Below are 15,403 nucleotides of genomic sequence, written 5' to 3'. Positions count from 1 at the left end.
TCTGAGATTCATGCACGAGGAACCCAGATGTCTCTGCACTGAAGCATTTTAAATTTTCTCTCCATTCAGGTGATAAATTGGCTTCTTATTCTTCCAACCAAAATGGATAACCACCCATGTTTTCAAGTCAAATGCCATCTGCCAAATTTTCGCCCATTAACCTAACTGAGCCTTATCCAATTATAAACTTATTATCTCCTCCCCACAACTTACCTTCCTAGTGCAATTTGCAAACTAAGGTAAACTACAATTTATCCCTCCATTCAAGTCATTAATACAGATTGCAAACAGTTGAGATCTGAGGGCCGAACCCTGTGAATACCCCAGTAATTAAATCTTGTTAACCAGAACAAATACGTTTATCGGGACTCTGCTTTCTGTTCGTTCACCAATCCACTCCCCAAACCTCGAACCATTTTACCTCGTGTATTAAGCTTTTGATCAGCACCTTATTGTTTGCATTCTGGAAGTCCAGATGTACAACATCTATAGGATCCCCATTACCTACTTTGCCTGTTATATTGTCAAAGAACTCTAGCAAATTAATCAAACATGATTTACTCTTTAAAACCATGCTGATTCCAATGGATTGCATTTTGACTTTGCAAATCTTAAATTTTCTTAATAGAGGACTGTCATAATTTCAACGATAGCATCAGTCATTTTCCTCTTAAACAACATCATCAAGTACCTGTGACAGAGTTTGGAAGTGTAGCAGATTTTTTTAGGAGTTCACGGCGTTCCACTTTTGACATAATATTGCTCCCAATTTTCTTTTCCTCATCCTGACTGGATTTCTGCAGTGTACTCATGTAATGATTGCCTCCTTTATTGTCCATGGAGCTGGACACGATTGTCTATAATTACAAAGACAGGCCAGTATAAATGAGAACACATCTTTACATTATATTCACTTTTGCATCCTCCATTTGTTTATTCCAATTTCAAGATGATCTCAGTCAAATAGCTGTACAAAATGATCAGAGGTATAGATAAGAGCGGACAGCCAGAGACTTTTTTCTAGGGTGGAGATAGCTATTACAAGGCGGCATAGTTTTAAAGTGAATGGAGGTAGATATAGGGGAGAAGTCAGAGGTAGGTTCTTTACTCAGAGAGTGGTAGGGGCATGGATTGCATTGCTGGAGAGAGTAGTGGAGTCGGCCTCATTAGGGGCATTTAAGTTGTTATTAGATAGACGTATGGATGATAGTATAAGGTAGAGGTGGAGGTTAGATAGACCTTAGGTTTAGGGTAAAATTTTGACACAACATGGTGGGCTGAAGGGCCTGTATTGTGCTGCACCTTTCTACGTTCTATGCTCTAAATTAAATAGTAATCTTTTTACTGAAAAGTTCAGTTGTGGGAAGAAGTTCGTTTAGGGTTGACAATTCTGTTGGGTGTATTCCTGGATGTTTCATCACATGATTTCACACCTTAAAACAACATCCCCAAAACTTCTTTCCGCTTGTCCATCCTTCAGCTGCATTAGTTTCCCACATCAGTTAGAAAGCAGACACACATTTCATGCCTAACTGAATTAATCCTGGCTGTCAATCAAGTAGTCTTGTTTCCACCATGTCCAAGATTATTTATATTTAGTAAATTATTTTAAGAAAATGAAAAGTACTCATTCTTTTTAATAACCCTATAATTAATTTTCTCCCTGAGCTTTTCAGGTCGGTGCCCTGTTGATTAATCTTAAATCCTGGAAACTCTTGGAGGGTTGCAACATTTGTCACTTTGTGTGACACTTTTGACATGACTCTTGAATGTCTATATTTTGGTGTTGAACAAAATAACATGAATAACTAACTTCATGCTATACTTTAAAGAGTGTGACTCACTATCAAAATTCCTAAACTGTTACAAACAGCAACAGCTAGTTTTCCGGTAGTTATATTGTGATTTAAATTATTTCCCACTATTTTTCTTCCTTTTTTTGGTGTGTAACAGTAGGTTGCATCCAAAGTGGTGTCCATTTGTGATATTCTCCTTCACTGAGAACGTGACTTGCTGTCTGTGCTGGCTGAGAATTACTTAATTTTATTTCCCTTTCATGAATGTGTCAGTTGCATTAGGGATCATGAGTCACCCAACAGAAATGTTATTAACATTTTTAATGGGTTTGACTTGACGTTTGATCCCTTGCACTAAAAATTCATTTTGTGCCATTGTTGGGCATGGTGACCATGAGTGTGACCTGGCCATGCCAGGTTCTGTTGAGACAGGCAGCACATAAACTATTTTTTCATGACAGTAGGATGCATCTAAGCATAACTGTGCTGCTGATTGGCTGGAGGTTTAGCAGGGGTGCTAGCTATGTGTGTGTGCTAGCTAGCATTCACCTCTAACAAGTAACCTGCCTCCCTTCAAGCAGAGCTTTACAAACTACATGCAAGCCTGCTGCTGCCTGCAGTGTAATTGGCTACGGGTAGACGCTGATCAAATGAACCCCCAGGGGAGTCAGTGAGTCCTTAGCTGTAGTGCTGGGGAGTTCAGTAATGGCAGGACTGGGAGAGAGGAGGTGAGCATGCAGCTCACGAGAGTGCTCATCTAAGCCCCTAATCTTCTCCCCCGCCTCCACCCACACCATGGCTTTTCTGTAATCTAAGCCACTGCTGAGTTGGTAGGTACATTATTCTTGACTCACAGACTGATAATTGCAAACCCTAATGAAGTGTAACACCCTGTGAAATTCATGCTCCTGGCTGTACGGGTCAGATAAAGTGATGGTAACTTTTCATCAGTGATGCAGTGTTGTTATACCCTTTCTTCAGAGGATGCTATGGCTGGGCAAGTGGCAATTCTCAATAGTCTAGGGTGTTAGAGACCATTAAAGGTCAGTTTTAAAGGGAGTGGGATGATGAAGGAGCAGATAGCACACCACCCCCAGAAGAAAAGGTGCCCCTTGCCCTTGGGAGCTGCTGGCAAATTTGATGGATAATGGCAGGAGGTAAGTCTGGAGCTTTGGAGTGGGGACTTATGCTTGTAAGGGGCTAAAGGGGAGATATTACTTTAAGTGGAGGGGGGGGGGAAAGAATATTTCAAATATCCATGCCCTCCCATCCATTTTCTTCCTGTTGTTTACAAATGGCTTTAAATGAACATCCTGCTCACTTCCATTGCCCTTGCCAAATGTAGTATAGCATGGGCAGCACATTAATAAGCTCAACTGAACCTTAGTTATTTACTTAGATATGGTGAGCAGATTGCCCACCCCTCTGTATTATTGAGGTCAGCTTAGGAGTCAGTGGGAAGGTAGCAAAGGGAGTTGCTCCACATCTCATTCCCAGCTCTCTTGCTGACAATCTTGAAATGGTGACCCCTAGTTACTGACATTCCAACTAGTGGAAACAGAATATCCTTCTTTACCCTGTCAAAATTAGTAATAGTTTTGAATACTTCCATAAAGTCGCCTCTTAATATCCTTTGCTCCAAGGAGAATAAATCCAATTCCTCTAATTTTTCCGTGTATCTAAAATTCCTCATTCTTGGTATCATTCTGGGAAATTTCTTTTGCACTCTGTCAGGGATTTAACATCTTTCCTTATACAGGGTGCCTGGAACTGAACACAATACTCCAAATGTGCTCTGACCAATGATTTATGGAGGTATAGTATCACTTCCTTGCTTTTATACTCTACGTATCTATTCATAAACCCAAGTATCCTGTAAACTTCATTAACTATTTCAACCTCTTTGACTACCTTCAGAGAATTATGCACTTTGAAGCGCAAGGTCCCTCTACTCCTTACTGCCCTCAAAGTTGTTCGATTGACCTTGTTTCGACTCTCCATATTTCTCCTACCGCAATGGTATTCTCTGCACTGTAATTCATCTACCTGGTGTCTGCCTGTATTGTCAATGTTTCTCTGAAGTCACTCAACATTATCCCCACAATTCACCATTCTCCCGGCTTAGTACCATCTGCAAATTTAGACATTTTTTCTTTAACACTCATTTCCAAATCATTTATTTAAATCAGATAAAGCAAGGGTCCCAACACCAATGCCTGGGGGACACCACTTTCAACACACTTCCAATCTGAAAAATACCCATTTGTACCTACCCTCTGTTTCCTATCCTTTAGCCAACTTCTACTCTATGCTGCCAATGACCCATCAATTGCAAATATTTCTAATTCGCTAACCAGCCTACAATGTGGTAACTGTATCAAATGTTTTCTGAAAGTCCAACTACACAACATCGACTGCCTGTGCCACTCGGAGATAGCAAGAACTGCAGATGCTGGAGTCACAGCCAATACAGGACTGATGAAGGGTGTAAGCCTGAAATGTCGACTTTCCTGCTCCTCTGGTGCTGCCTGGCCTGCTGTGTTCCTCCCAGCTCCACACTGTATTGACATTGTCTGTGTCTCCTCATCAAAGAACTCAATTAAATTTGTCAGACACAACCTGCCCTTGACAAAGCCATACTCTTTAGTATTAAAGATAATGGGAACTGCAGATGCTGGAGATTCCAAGATAATAAAATGTGAGGCTGGATGAACACAGCAGGCCAAGCAGCATCTCAGGAGCACAAAAGCTGACATTTCGGGCCTAGACCCTTCATCAGAGAGGGGGATGGGGGGAGGGAACTGGAATAAATAGGGAGAGAGGGGGAGGCGGACCGAAGATGGAGAGTAAAGAAGATAGGTGGAGAGAGTGTAGGTGGGGAGGTAGGGAGGGGATAGGTCAGTCCAGGGAAGACGGACAGGACAGGTCTGCTCCCACGATAAGACATTCCACTCCCGCACATCCCAGATGTCCAAGTTCTTTAAGGACCGCAACTTTCCCCCCACGGTGATCGAGAACGCCCTTGACCGCGTCTCCCGCATTTCCCGCGACACATCCCTCACACCCCGCCCCCGCCACAACCGCCCCAAGAGGATCCCCCTCGTTCTCACACACCACCCTACCAACCTCCGGATACAACGCATTATCCTCCGACACTTCCGCCATTTACAATCCGACCCCACCACCCAAGACATTTTTCCATCCCCTCCCCTGTCTGCTTTCCGGAGAGACCACTCTCTCCGTGACTCCCTTGTTCGCTCCACACTGCCCTCCAACCCCACCACACCCGGCACCTTCCCCTGCAACCGCAGGAAATGCTACACTTGTCCCCACACCTCCTCCCTCACCCCCATCCCAGGCCCCAAGATGACATTCCACATCAAGCAGAGGTTCACCTGCACATCTGCCAATGTGGTATACTGCATCCACTGTACCCGGTGCGGCTTCCTCTACATTGGGGAAACCAAGCGGAGGCTTGGGGACCGCTTTGCAGAACACCTCCGCTCAGTTCGCAACAAACAACTGCACCTCCCAGTCGCAAACCATTTCCACTCCCCCTCCCATTCTCTTGATGACATGTCCATCATGGGCCTCCTGCACTGCCACAATGATGCCACCCGAAGGTTGCAGGAACAGCAACTCATATTCCGCCTGGGACCCCTGCAGCCTAATGGTATCAATGTGGACTTCACCAGTTTCAAAATCTCCCCTTCCCCTACTGCATCCCTAAACCAGCCCAGTTCATCCCCTCCCCCCACTGCACCACACAACCAGCCCAGCTCTTCCCCCCCACCCACTGCATCCCAAAACCAGTCCAACCTGTCTCTGCCTCCCTAACCGGTTCTTCCTCTCACCCATCCCTTCCTCCCACCCCAAGCCGCACCCCCAGCTACCTACTAACCTCATCCCACCCCCTTGACCTGTCCGTCTTCCCTGGACTGACCTATCCCCTCCCTACCTCCCCACCTACACTCTCTCCACCTATCTTCTTTACTCTCCATCTTTGGTCCGCCTCCCCCTCTCTCCCTATTTATTCCAGTTCCCTCCCCCCATCCCCCTCTCTGATGAAGGGTCTAGGCCCGAAACGTCAGCTTTTGTGCTCTTTAGTATTAACTTATTTTTCCTCCAAGTGTATATGTATCTTATCTCGCATTTAGGGGCAGCATGGTGACTCAGTGGTTAGCACTGCAGCCTCACAGCACCAGGGACCTGGGTTCGATTCCAGCCTCTGTGTGGAGTTTGCACATTCTCCCTGTGTCTGCATGGGTTTTCTCCGGGTGCTCTGGTTTCCTCCCACAGTCCAAAGATGTGCAGGCTAGGTAGATTGGCCATGCTAAATTACCCGTAGTGTTCGGGATGTATGGGGTATAGGGGGATGGGTCTGGGTGGGATGCTGCAAGAGGTGGTGTGGACTTGTTGGGCCAAAGGGCCTGTTTCCACACAGCAGGGAATCTAATCTAATTACGGCCTCCATTGACTTTCCCACTATTGAGTCAAGCTGACAGGCCTATACTTTCCTGGGTTATCCTTTGCCCTTTTATTAAACAATGCATCATGTTTGTAATCCTCCAGTTCCTGGGACTATTCCTCTGTTCAGAGACACCTGGAAAATTTCTGTCAATGGCTCCATGCTTTGCTCCCTTACTCTCTCAGCAATCTAGGATGCAATCCATCTGGGCCTGGTGGCTTGTCTAAGTGGAGCGCTGCCAGCTTTTTTATCTCTCACTAATATTGCTCAGTACCCAGATTTTCAATGAGGCCATTGTCACTATTTTCTAACTTGATAGACAGAAGCAAAATATTCATTTAGTAACTCTGTCATATCTTTGCTTCAGTGGGCAGCTTACATGCTTGTTCCATATGAGCCCCACTCTATCCTTCTCTAACATTTTATTGTTAATATGAGATTCAAATAATTTAAGTATTAAATATAAATTTGAAGAATAGTTTACTACTCATTTTCGTACAGCCTGCCATTCTTTCCTCATGTTTCCTCTTAGCCTTGCTTGTTCCAACCTTAGCCTCTCTCCTGAATTTGAGATACTCTCTCTTTCTGATTTCTATTGCTGTTATTATTACAATATGCATCATGTGTCTCCTTTTTCTTCCTTATTTTCTCATCAATATCTTTAGTCCTCCAGGATAGCCCACGTTAATTTCTCATGGCTATATACCTAGCTTGCACCCTATTCACCCTATGTGTACAGGGATTCTACAGGATTACTGTATCAGACTGGAGTATTGAGCCCAATTTTGAGCACTGAAACTTTAGGAAGGAAGTGGAGGTTTTAGAGGGGCAGGAAATATGAGAATGGTTTAACGAGTGAGAGACTTCAGCTACATAAATAACCAGAGAAGTTGATATTGTTTGCCTTCAGCGAAAAGAACGCTAAAAGATGATTTGATAGAAACATTTAAAATCATGAAGGGTTCCAGACAGAGTAGATAAAGAGAAAATGATTTCCATTCATGGAGGGGCAGAGAACATTGATTTAAGATGATTGGAAAAGAAGTGATGGCTGAATTTCTTAAGGAGCAATGGAACCTTGACATTGCGATTAAAAGCAGATTCTCATCCCTCACTTTCCAGCAGTTCGCCAAGGAGGAACAAAAACAAAGTTGCTGGAAAAGCTCAGCTGGCCTGGCAGCATCTGTGAAGGAGAAAACAGAGTTAACGTTTTGGGTCTGGTGACCCTTCCTCAGAGCTGATGGTGGCTGGGAAAATGTCAGTTAATATGCAGAAAATAGGGAGGTGGGTGGGGTAGGGAGTAAGTGATAGGATAGAGCCCAAAGCGAGAGAAAGATGGTTGGACGGACAAAGGAGTTGCTAATGATCAGGCTGGGAGGGTGAATAGTTGTTAATGGGGACTGTTCGTGACTAACATTGGGGGGTGTGTAATGGCAGGCTATGGGGTAACAAGGCCTGGTGTGTGGGGTTGGAGGCTGGGAGATGGGAGAGTTTATGCCGTAAAATTATTGAACTCAATATTGAGTCTGGAGGGCTGTAGGGTCCCCAAGCGGAAAATGAGGTGTTGTTCATCCAGCTTGTGTTGGGTTTCGCTGGAACACTGAAACAAGCCGGAGACAGAGATGTTGGCCAGGGAGTAGGGTGGTTTGTTAAAGTGGTAGGCAACGGGTAGTTCAGGGTCTTTTTTGTGAGCAAAACATAGATGTTCTGTGAAGCAGTCACCAAGTCTACGCTATGTTTCCCCAGTGTAGAGGAGACCACATTGTCAGCAGAGAATGCAATAGACTAGATTCTTGGAAGTGCAAGTAAAGTGTTGCTTCACCTGGAAGATATGTTTGGGCCCTTGGATACTGGGGAGGGAGGAGATAAATGGGCAGGAGTTGTACCTTCGCCGGTTACGGGGGGCGGTGCCGTAGGGCTGTGGGGAGGTGTTGGGGGTGAAGGAAGTGTGCACTAGGGTGTCCCGGAGGGAATAGTCCCTGCAGAAGGTGGACAAGGGAGGGGTGGGGAATATGTGTCTGGTGGTGGCATTGACGGAGGTGGCGGAAATGGCGTTTGATGATCTCCTGGATGTGGATGCTGGTGGGATAGAATGTAAGGGTAAGGGGAGCCCTATTGCCATTGCAGGAGGGAAGAGTAGGGGTGAGGGCAGAAGTACGGGAGATAGGTCAGACCTGGTTGAGGCCACTGTCAACAACTGAGCTGGGGAATCCTCGGTTGAGGAAGAATGTGGATATTTTGGAGGGTCCCTTGTTGAAGTTGGCCTCATCTGAACATGTGCGACGGAGACAGAGGAACTGAGAGAATGGGATGGCGTCCTTACAGGAAATGGAGTGTGAGGATGTATAGTCCGGGTAGCTGTGGGAATCGGTGGGTTTGTAATCGATATTAGTGGCCAGTCTATCCCCAGAAATGGAAACAGAAATGTCGAGGGAGGGGAGGGAGGAGTCAGAGATAGACCAGGTGAAAGTGAGGGCAGTTTGAAAATTGGAGGCAAAATTGATGAAGTTTTCCAATTCCAGATGAGAAAGGGAAGCTGCACCGATGAGACCGTCGATAAATCGGAGAAAGAGTTGTGGGAGGGGACTGGAATAGGGCTGGAACAAGGAATGTTCCACGTACCCCATGAAGAGACAGACATAACTGGGGCCCATGCGGGTACCCCTGGCAACCCCTCTTACCTGAACAAAATGAGAGGAGTTAAAAGAGAAGTTGTTGAGGGTGAGGACAAGCTTGGCCAAGCAGAGGATGGTGGTGGTGGGTGGGGATGGTTCAGGTCTTTCCCCAGGAAGAAGCAGAGAGTCCTAAGACCCTCCTGGTGGGGAATGGATGTGTAAAGAGATTGCACATCCATGGTAAAGAGGAGGTGGCTGGAGCCGGTAAACTGGAAGCTTTGAAACCGGTGTAAGACATCAGATGAATCATGGATGATTGTGGGTAGGGATTGGATCGGGGGGGAGAGGACACTGAGTCAAGGTAGGAAGAGATGAGTCCTGTGGGACATGAGCAGGCTGAGACAATGGGTCTGCTGGGACAGTGCTGTTTGTGGATTTTTGGCAGGAGGTAGAAACAAACCATGTGGGGTTGGGGGACTATTAGCTTGGAAGCGGATGTGGGGAGATCACCGGATGAAATGAGATCCATAACCGTAGTGGATACAATGGCCTGATGTGCCATGGTGGGGTCATGGCCCAGGGGAAGGTGGGAGGAGGTGTCTGAGAGTTGGCGCTCAGCCTCTGCAATGTAGTGGTCAGTACGCCTGACTACAACAGCACCACCCTTATCGGCAGGCTCAATGACAAAGTCAGGGTTAGATCTGAGTGCAGTCAGTTCAGAGGGGGATAAATTGGATTTGGTAAGGTGAGGGGGCAGAGAAATTGAGGCAACTAAAGTCATGTCGACAGATCTCAATGAACAGATCGAGTGCAGGTAAAAGGCCAGAGGGAACGTCCAGGTGGTGGGAGAGTGTCGGAGTTGGGCAAAGTGGTCTGTGGGATGAGAACCAGACTCTTTTCCAAAGAAATGAGCACGGAGGCGGAGACGGTGGCAGAAGAATTCGATGTCATGTCATGCCCGAAATTTGTGAAGATGGGGACGCAGCGGAATAAAGCTGTGGCCTTTGAGTACAGAACGTTCAGCATCGGAAAGTGGAAGGTAAGGAGGGATATTGAATATCTGGCAGGAGGTGGGGTGGGTGTGTGTTGGTGGAGGAGCTGGACTCTGAGGAAAGGTGAGAAGAGTAATGTTCCAGAGGCCACGGGTATCACTAAGTTGTTGCATCTTATGGGCCTTGATGCCTGAAAGGAAAAGAAAAAGTTTCTTGTTAGCATGGTGACTGAGCCGGAGGATTAAGTGGAACTGCGGAGTGGTGCAGTCCTGAGCCAGTGTGTTGCGCTATTCTCCAAGGTGGGACTTCCTCCCAAACTGAGGTGATAGTCTCACCTCCAGCCAGCTCCTGCTGAGGAATAGCAGAGATGTTGGGTGGAAGGATATTAAAGACAATCTCAGGTCAAAGTTTTCCCACTGAAAATCCATGGCAGCCTGAAAAAGTGCAAACCAACTGAAACCCCTTGTTACCCTGTGGTCTGAAGACCAGTAGGCTTTCGAACTACAAATAGGTGAGCCAGATCTGGCCAGGTAGATGGCTGAGAGCATGCTGTAAATATTGGTAGGGGAGCTTACATACAGGAATATGCTTAGTGAGGCAAATATTGTTTGGTATAGAACCCAAGGAAAAAAGTAAAATGAAAGATTTGCATTTATACAGCAGACGTAATAGAGACGTAAAGTCAAACAACACAGAAACAGACTGTTTGATCTCACTTGTCCATGCCAACCAAGCTTCCCAAAATAAACCGGTCCCATTTACCTGCATTTGCCTCATATTCCTATTCATGCACCTTCCAAATGTCTTTCAAATGTTGTAACTGTACCCGCATTTACCACTTTCTCTGGGAGTTCATTCCATGCTCAAACCACCCTCTGTGTGAAAAAGTTGCCCTTCAGATCCCTTTTAAATCTTTTTCCTCTCACCTTAAAACTATGCCCTCTAGTTTTGAACTCCCCTATACTAGGGAAAATAATTATGCTATTCACCTTTAAGTGAATCTGATTTGTAGTCACTGTTGTGAAGTAGAAAAAGAGGGGTCTCATCATAAGGAAAGTATGAGGTGAGATAAAAAATGCTTAGTAAGCATTGAGGAGTTTAAGGGACAGATGGGGTCAGAAACGAAAAACCGTGAAGTCCACGTTAACAAGTTTGGCCATGATGTATAAGATATAGCCAGGAAAGCTTTGACAAAGAGCAAGATGCTAGGTCCCGTGGGCACAGCCTTAGAATTAGAGGGAGTAAATTTAGAACGGAAATGAGGAGACATTTCTTCAGCCAGAGAGTGGTGGGCTTGTGGAATTCATTGCCAGGGAGCACAGTGGAGGCCGGGACATTAGATGCCTTCAAGGCAGAGATTGATAACTTCTTGATCTCGCAAGGAATTAAGGGCTATGGGGAGAGTGTGGGTAAGTGGAGTTGAAATGCCCATCAGCCATGATTAAATGGCAGAGTGGACTCGATGGGCCGAATGCCTTACTTCCACTCCTATGTTTTAGGGTCTTATGGTCTTATGCACCATTCATTAGTGAAGTTCAGTATGTTCATCCACAATGTAGTTACTGATTGCAAGTGCCTTGCTAATAAGTAAATCGAAATTCTAGATGCTAATGTTGCAAGAGCCTTCAGACAGGGGTAGCTGGTAGGATAAGAGATAATGGGAACTGCAGCTGCTGGAGAATCCGAGATAACAAAGTGTGAAGCTGTATGAACACAGCAGGCCAAGCAGCATCTTAGGAGCACAAAAGCTGACATTTCGGGTCTAGACCCTTCATCAGAGAGGGCCTCTCTGATGAAGGGTCGAGGCCCGAAATGTCAGCTTTTGTGCTCCTATGATGCTGCTTGGCCTTCCATGTTCATCCAGCTTCACACTTTGTTAGCTGGTGGGATAGGTGGTTGCAGGGGATTGTGGTGGTGTGGGAATGTCAATGATAGTGCAGGACTGGACTGTTGAGGTTGCTGTTCTTAAGAAGTCTGTGACAGGTATGGATAGTCACAGATTTTCCTGATTTGAAACAAAATGCTACCTTTTATGACTTTTCATTCATCTCTGCTTACAGTATGCAAGTGCAAATAATGCTGATGATTATAGTGACCCATATCAATTTCTTTTCTTGCACTATTTGTATCCTACAAGGTGCAAGTGAAGTGTACTTAAACTAAAAATTCTTAAAATATAGCCACAAAGTACATATGTTAGATAAGACTGTCTCAAAATTTTAATGTACGCATTTTCAAACCAACTTCTTTAAATCCACTCAATGCTGCTAAACATCCAAAAGTGAATTGGCAAAACATCACAGACATTATGGTCCCAGTGATTTTGGCAGTAGACACTCAATAATTACATTATACAAATAATAGCTGTAATAAAGGAAGCGGATAGCACCATCAATACTGCTGATTTCTACCAAAAGTAACAGGCTTAACAGCTTTATCATCAAATTGTACTAAACCCCTACAGGTTTTGTATGTATTCCATTTAGAGCCATAGAGATGTACAGCATGGAAATAGACACTTTGGTCCAATCTGTCCATGCCGTAATTCTAGTCCCATTTCCCATGGGCATTTGGCCCATATCCTTCTAAACGCTTGCTATTCATGTACCCATTCAGATGCCTTTAAAATGTTGTAATTGTACCAGCCTCCACCACTTCCTCTGGCAGCTCATATCATACACACCACCCTGTGTGTGAAAATGTTAACCCCTGAAATCCCTTTTAAACATTTCTCCTTTCACCTTAAACCAGAGCCATTTAGTTTAGGACTCCCCCACTCCAGGGAAAATACCTGGCCTATTTACCCTATCCATTCCCCCCATGATTTTATAAAACTCTATAAGGTCTCCCTTCAGCCTCCAACACTCCAGGGAAAATAGCCCCAGCCTATTCAGCCTCTCCTTGTAGTTCAAATCCTCCAACCCTGGCAACATCCTTGTCAATCTTTTCTGAACACTTTCAAGTTTCACATCATCTTTCCTACAGCAGAGTGACCAGAATTGCACACAGTATCCCAAAAGTAGCTAAAGCAATGTCCTGTACAGCCACAAAATGACATCCCAACTCCTATACTCAATGCACTGACCAATAAAGGCAAACATACCAAATACACAGAACTTAGAACAGTACAGCACAGTACAGGCCCTTCGGTCCATGATGCTATACCGAACGTTCACCCTAATCCTAAGGTCTATCTAACCTCCACCTTGACCGTATACTATCATCCATATGCCAATCTCATAGTCACCTAAATGCCCCTCATGAAGCCAAATCCACTACCCTCTCTGGCAATGCATTCCATGCTCCGACCACTCTCTAAGTAAAGAACCTACCTCTGATGTCTCTCCTATATCTACACCCACTCACTTTAAAACTATGTCCCCTTGTAATAGCTACCTCCACCCTAGGAAAAAGTCTCTGGCTGTACGCTGTATCTGTACCTCTGATCATTTTGTACACCTCTATCAAGTCACCTCTCATCCTTCATCATTCTAAAGAGAAAAGCCCTAACTCTCTCAACCTTTCCTCGTAAGACCTTTCCTCCATTCCAGGCAACATCATGGCAAAGCTCCTCTGCACCTTTTCCAACACTCCCACATCTTTCCTGTAATGAGGTGATCAGAAGTGCATACAATACTCCTGATGTGGCCAATCCAGGCTTTTGTATAACTGGAGCATAACTTCACGGCTCTTGAACTCAGTCCCTCTTTTAACGAAAGCTGACACACCATACGCCTTCTTAACAACTCTATCCACCTGGGTGACATCTTCCAGGGAACTGTGGTCATGAACTCCAAGATCCCTCTGCTCCTCCACACTGCCAAGAATCTTTCCGTTAACTCTGTATTCTGCTTTCAAGTTTGTCCTTCCAAAATTAATCACCTCACACTTTTCAGGGTTAAACTCATCTGCCACTTCTCAGCCCAGCTCTGCATTCTATCAACGTCCCTTTGTAAATTAGAACAGTCCTCCGCACTGTCCACAATGCGACCCACCTTTGTATCATTTGCAAACTTGCTAATCCACCCTTCCACTTCTTCATCCAAATCATTTACAAAAATCATAAATGAAGAGGCCCTTGTGGTACACCACTTGTAACTGAGCACCATGTTGAATATTTTCCATCCACTACCACTTTTTGTCTTCTCAGTGTCAGTCAATTCTGAATCCAGTCTGCCATATTTCCCCCATTCCATGCCTCCTTACCTTCTGCATGAGCCTACCATGAGGAACCTTATCAAACGCCTTACTTAAATCGATGTACACCACATCCACTGCTCTACGTTCATCCACGTGTTTCGTCACTTCTTCAAAGAATTCAATAAGGTTTGTGAGGCATGATCTACCCCTCACAAATCCATGCTGACTATCACGAATCAAACTGTGCCTTTCCAAGTGATCATAAATCCTATCTCTCGGAGCCCTTTCCAATAAGTTGCCCACCACTGACTAACTGGCTGTAATTTCCGGGGTTTTCCCTATTCCCTTTTTTTTTGAATAAGGGAATGATGTTTGCCTCGCTCCAATCTTCCAGCACTATACCCGTGGACAGTGAGGATCCACAAAGATCATTGCCAAGGGCCCTGCAATATCTTCCCTCACTTCCCATAGAATCCTTGGATAAATCCCATTAGGCCCGGGGAACTTATCTATCTTCAACTTCCTCAAAATTCCTAGCACATCCTCCGTACTAACATTGACCTCCTCTAGCCAACCAGCCTGTCTTCCTGTCCACTGTCCTCCTCTACAACTAGGTCCCTCTCAGTTGTGAATACCGAAGAAAAATATTCATTAAGGACCTTGCATATCTCTTTAGGCTCCATGCACAAATTCCCTTTACAATTCTCGATCAGCCCTACCCTTACTCTGGTCATTCTCTTATTCCACATGTATGTGTAAAAAGCCTTAGAATTTTCCTTGATATTATCTGCCAAGGTTTTCTCATGCCCCCTTATAGAACTCCTAAGCCCTTTCTTCAGCTCCTTCCTGGATAACTTGTATCCCTCTAAAGCCTTTTCCGTTCCTTGTTTTCTAAACCTTACATAGGTATCCTTCTTCCCCTTAACCAGTCATTTGACCTCTCTCGAGAACCAAGGCTCCCTCACTCGACCACATCTTCCCTGCCTGCTAGGGACAAACATTGAGCGCATGCAGCATGTATTCCTTAAACAATCTCCACATTTCAATAGTGCTCTTCCCTGACAGCATCTGTTCCCATTTTATGTTACCCAGCTCATGCCTAACAGAATTGTAATTACCCTTCTCCCAATTATCAACCTTGCCCTGCTGTATGTACCTGTCCTTTTCTATTACTATTTTAAAAATAACAGAGTTATGATCACTACCGCCAAAATGCTCTCCTACCAACAGGTCCAACACTTGGCCTGTTTCATTGCCAAGCACCAAATCCAAAGTGGCCTCATCTTGAGTTGGTGATAATGGGAACTGCAGATTCTGGAGAAGCCAAGATAACAAAGTGTGGAGCTGGATGAACGCAGCAGGCCAAGCAGCATCTCAGGAGCACAAAAGCCG

The 15,403-nt window shown here is 45.0% G+C and overlaps 1 protein-coding gene across 2 annotated transcripts in view; it reads right to left on the bottom strand.

Annotated features, from left to right (window-relative positions):
• cracd (capping protein inhibiting regulator of actin dynamics) overlaps positions 1-15,403 on the bottom strand; it is a 97,073-nt gene that overhangs the window by 6,806 nt on the left and 74,864 nt on the right. For both annotated transcript variants that reach the window (XM_048540584.2, XM_048540668.2), the window contains one exon: positions 692-857. In XM_048540584.2, the coding sequence (XP_048396541.1) occupies positions 692-857 (166 nt within the window). The remainder of the gene's footprint in view (positions 1-691; positions 858-15,403) is intronic.

This window comes from Stegostoma tigrinum, chromosome 1 (assembly GCF_030684315.1).
Source record: "Stegostoma tigrinum isolate sSteTig4 chromosome 1, sSteTig4.hap1, whole genome shotgun sequence".
NCBI classification, from domain to species: domain Eukaryota; kingdom Metazoa; phylum Chordata; class Chondrichthyes; order Orectolobiformes; family Stegostomatidae; genus Stegostoma; species Stegostoma tigrinum.
This window is presented reverse-complemented; position numbering and strand designations above follow the sequence as displayed.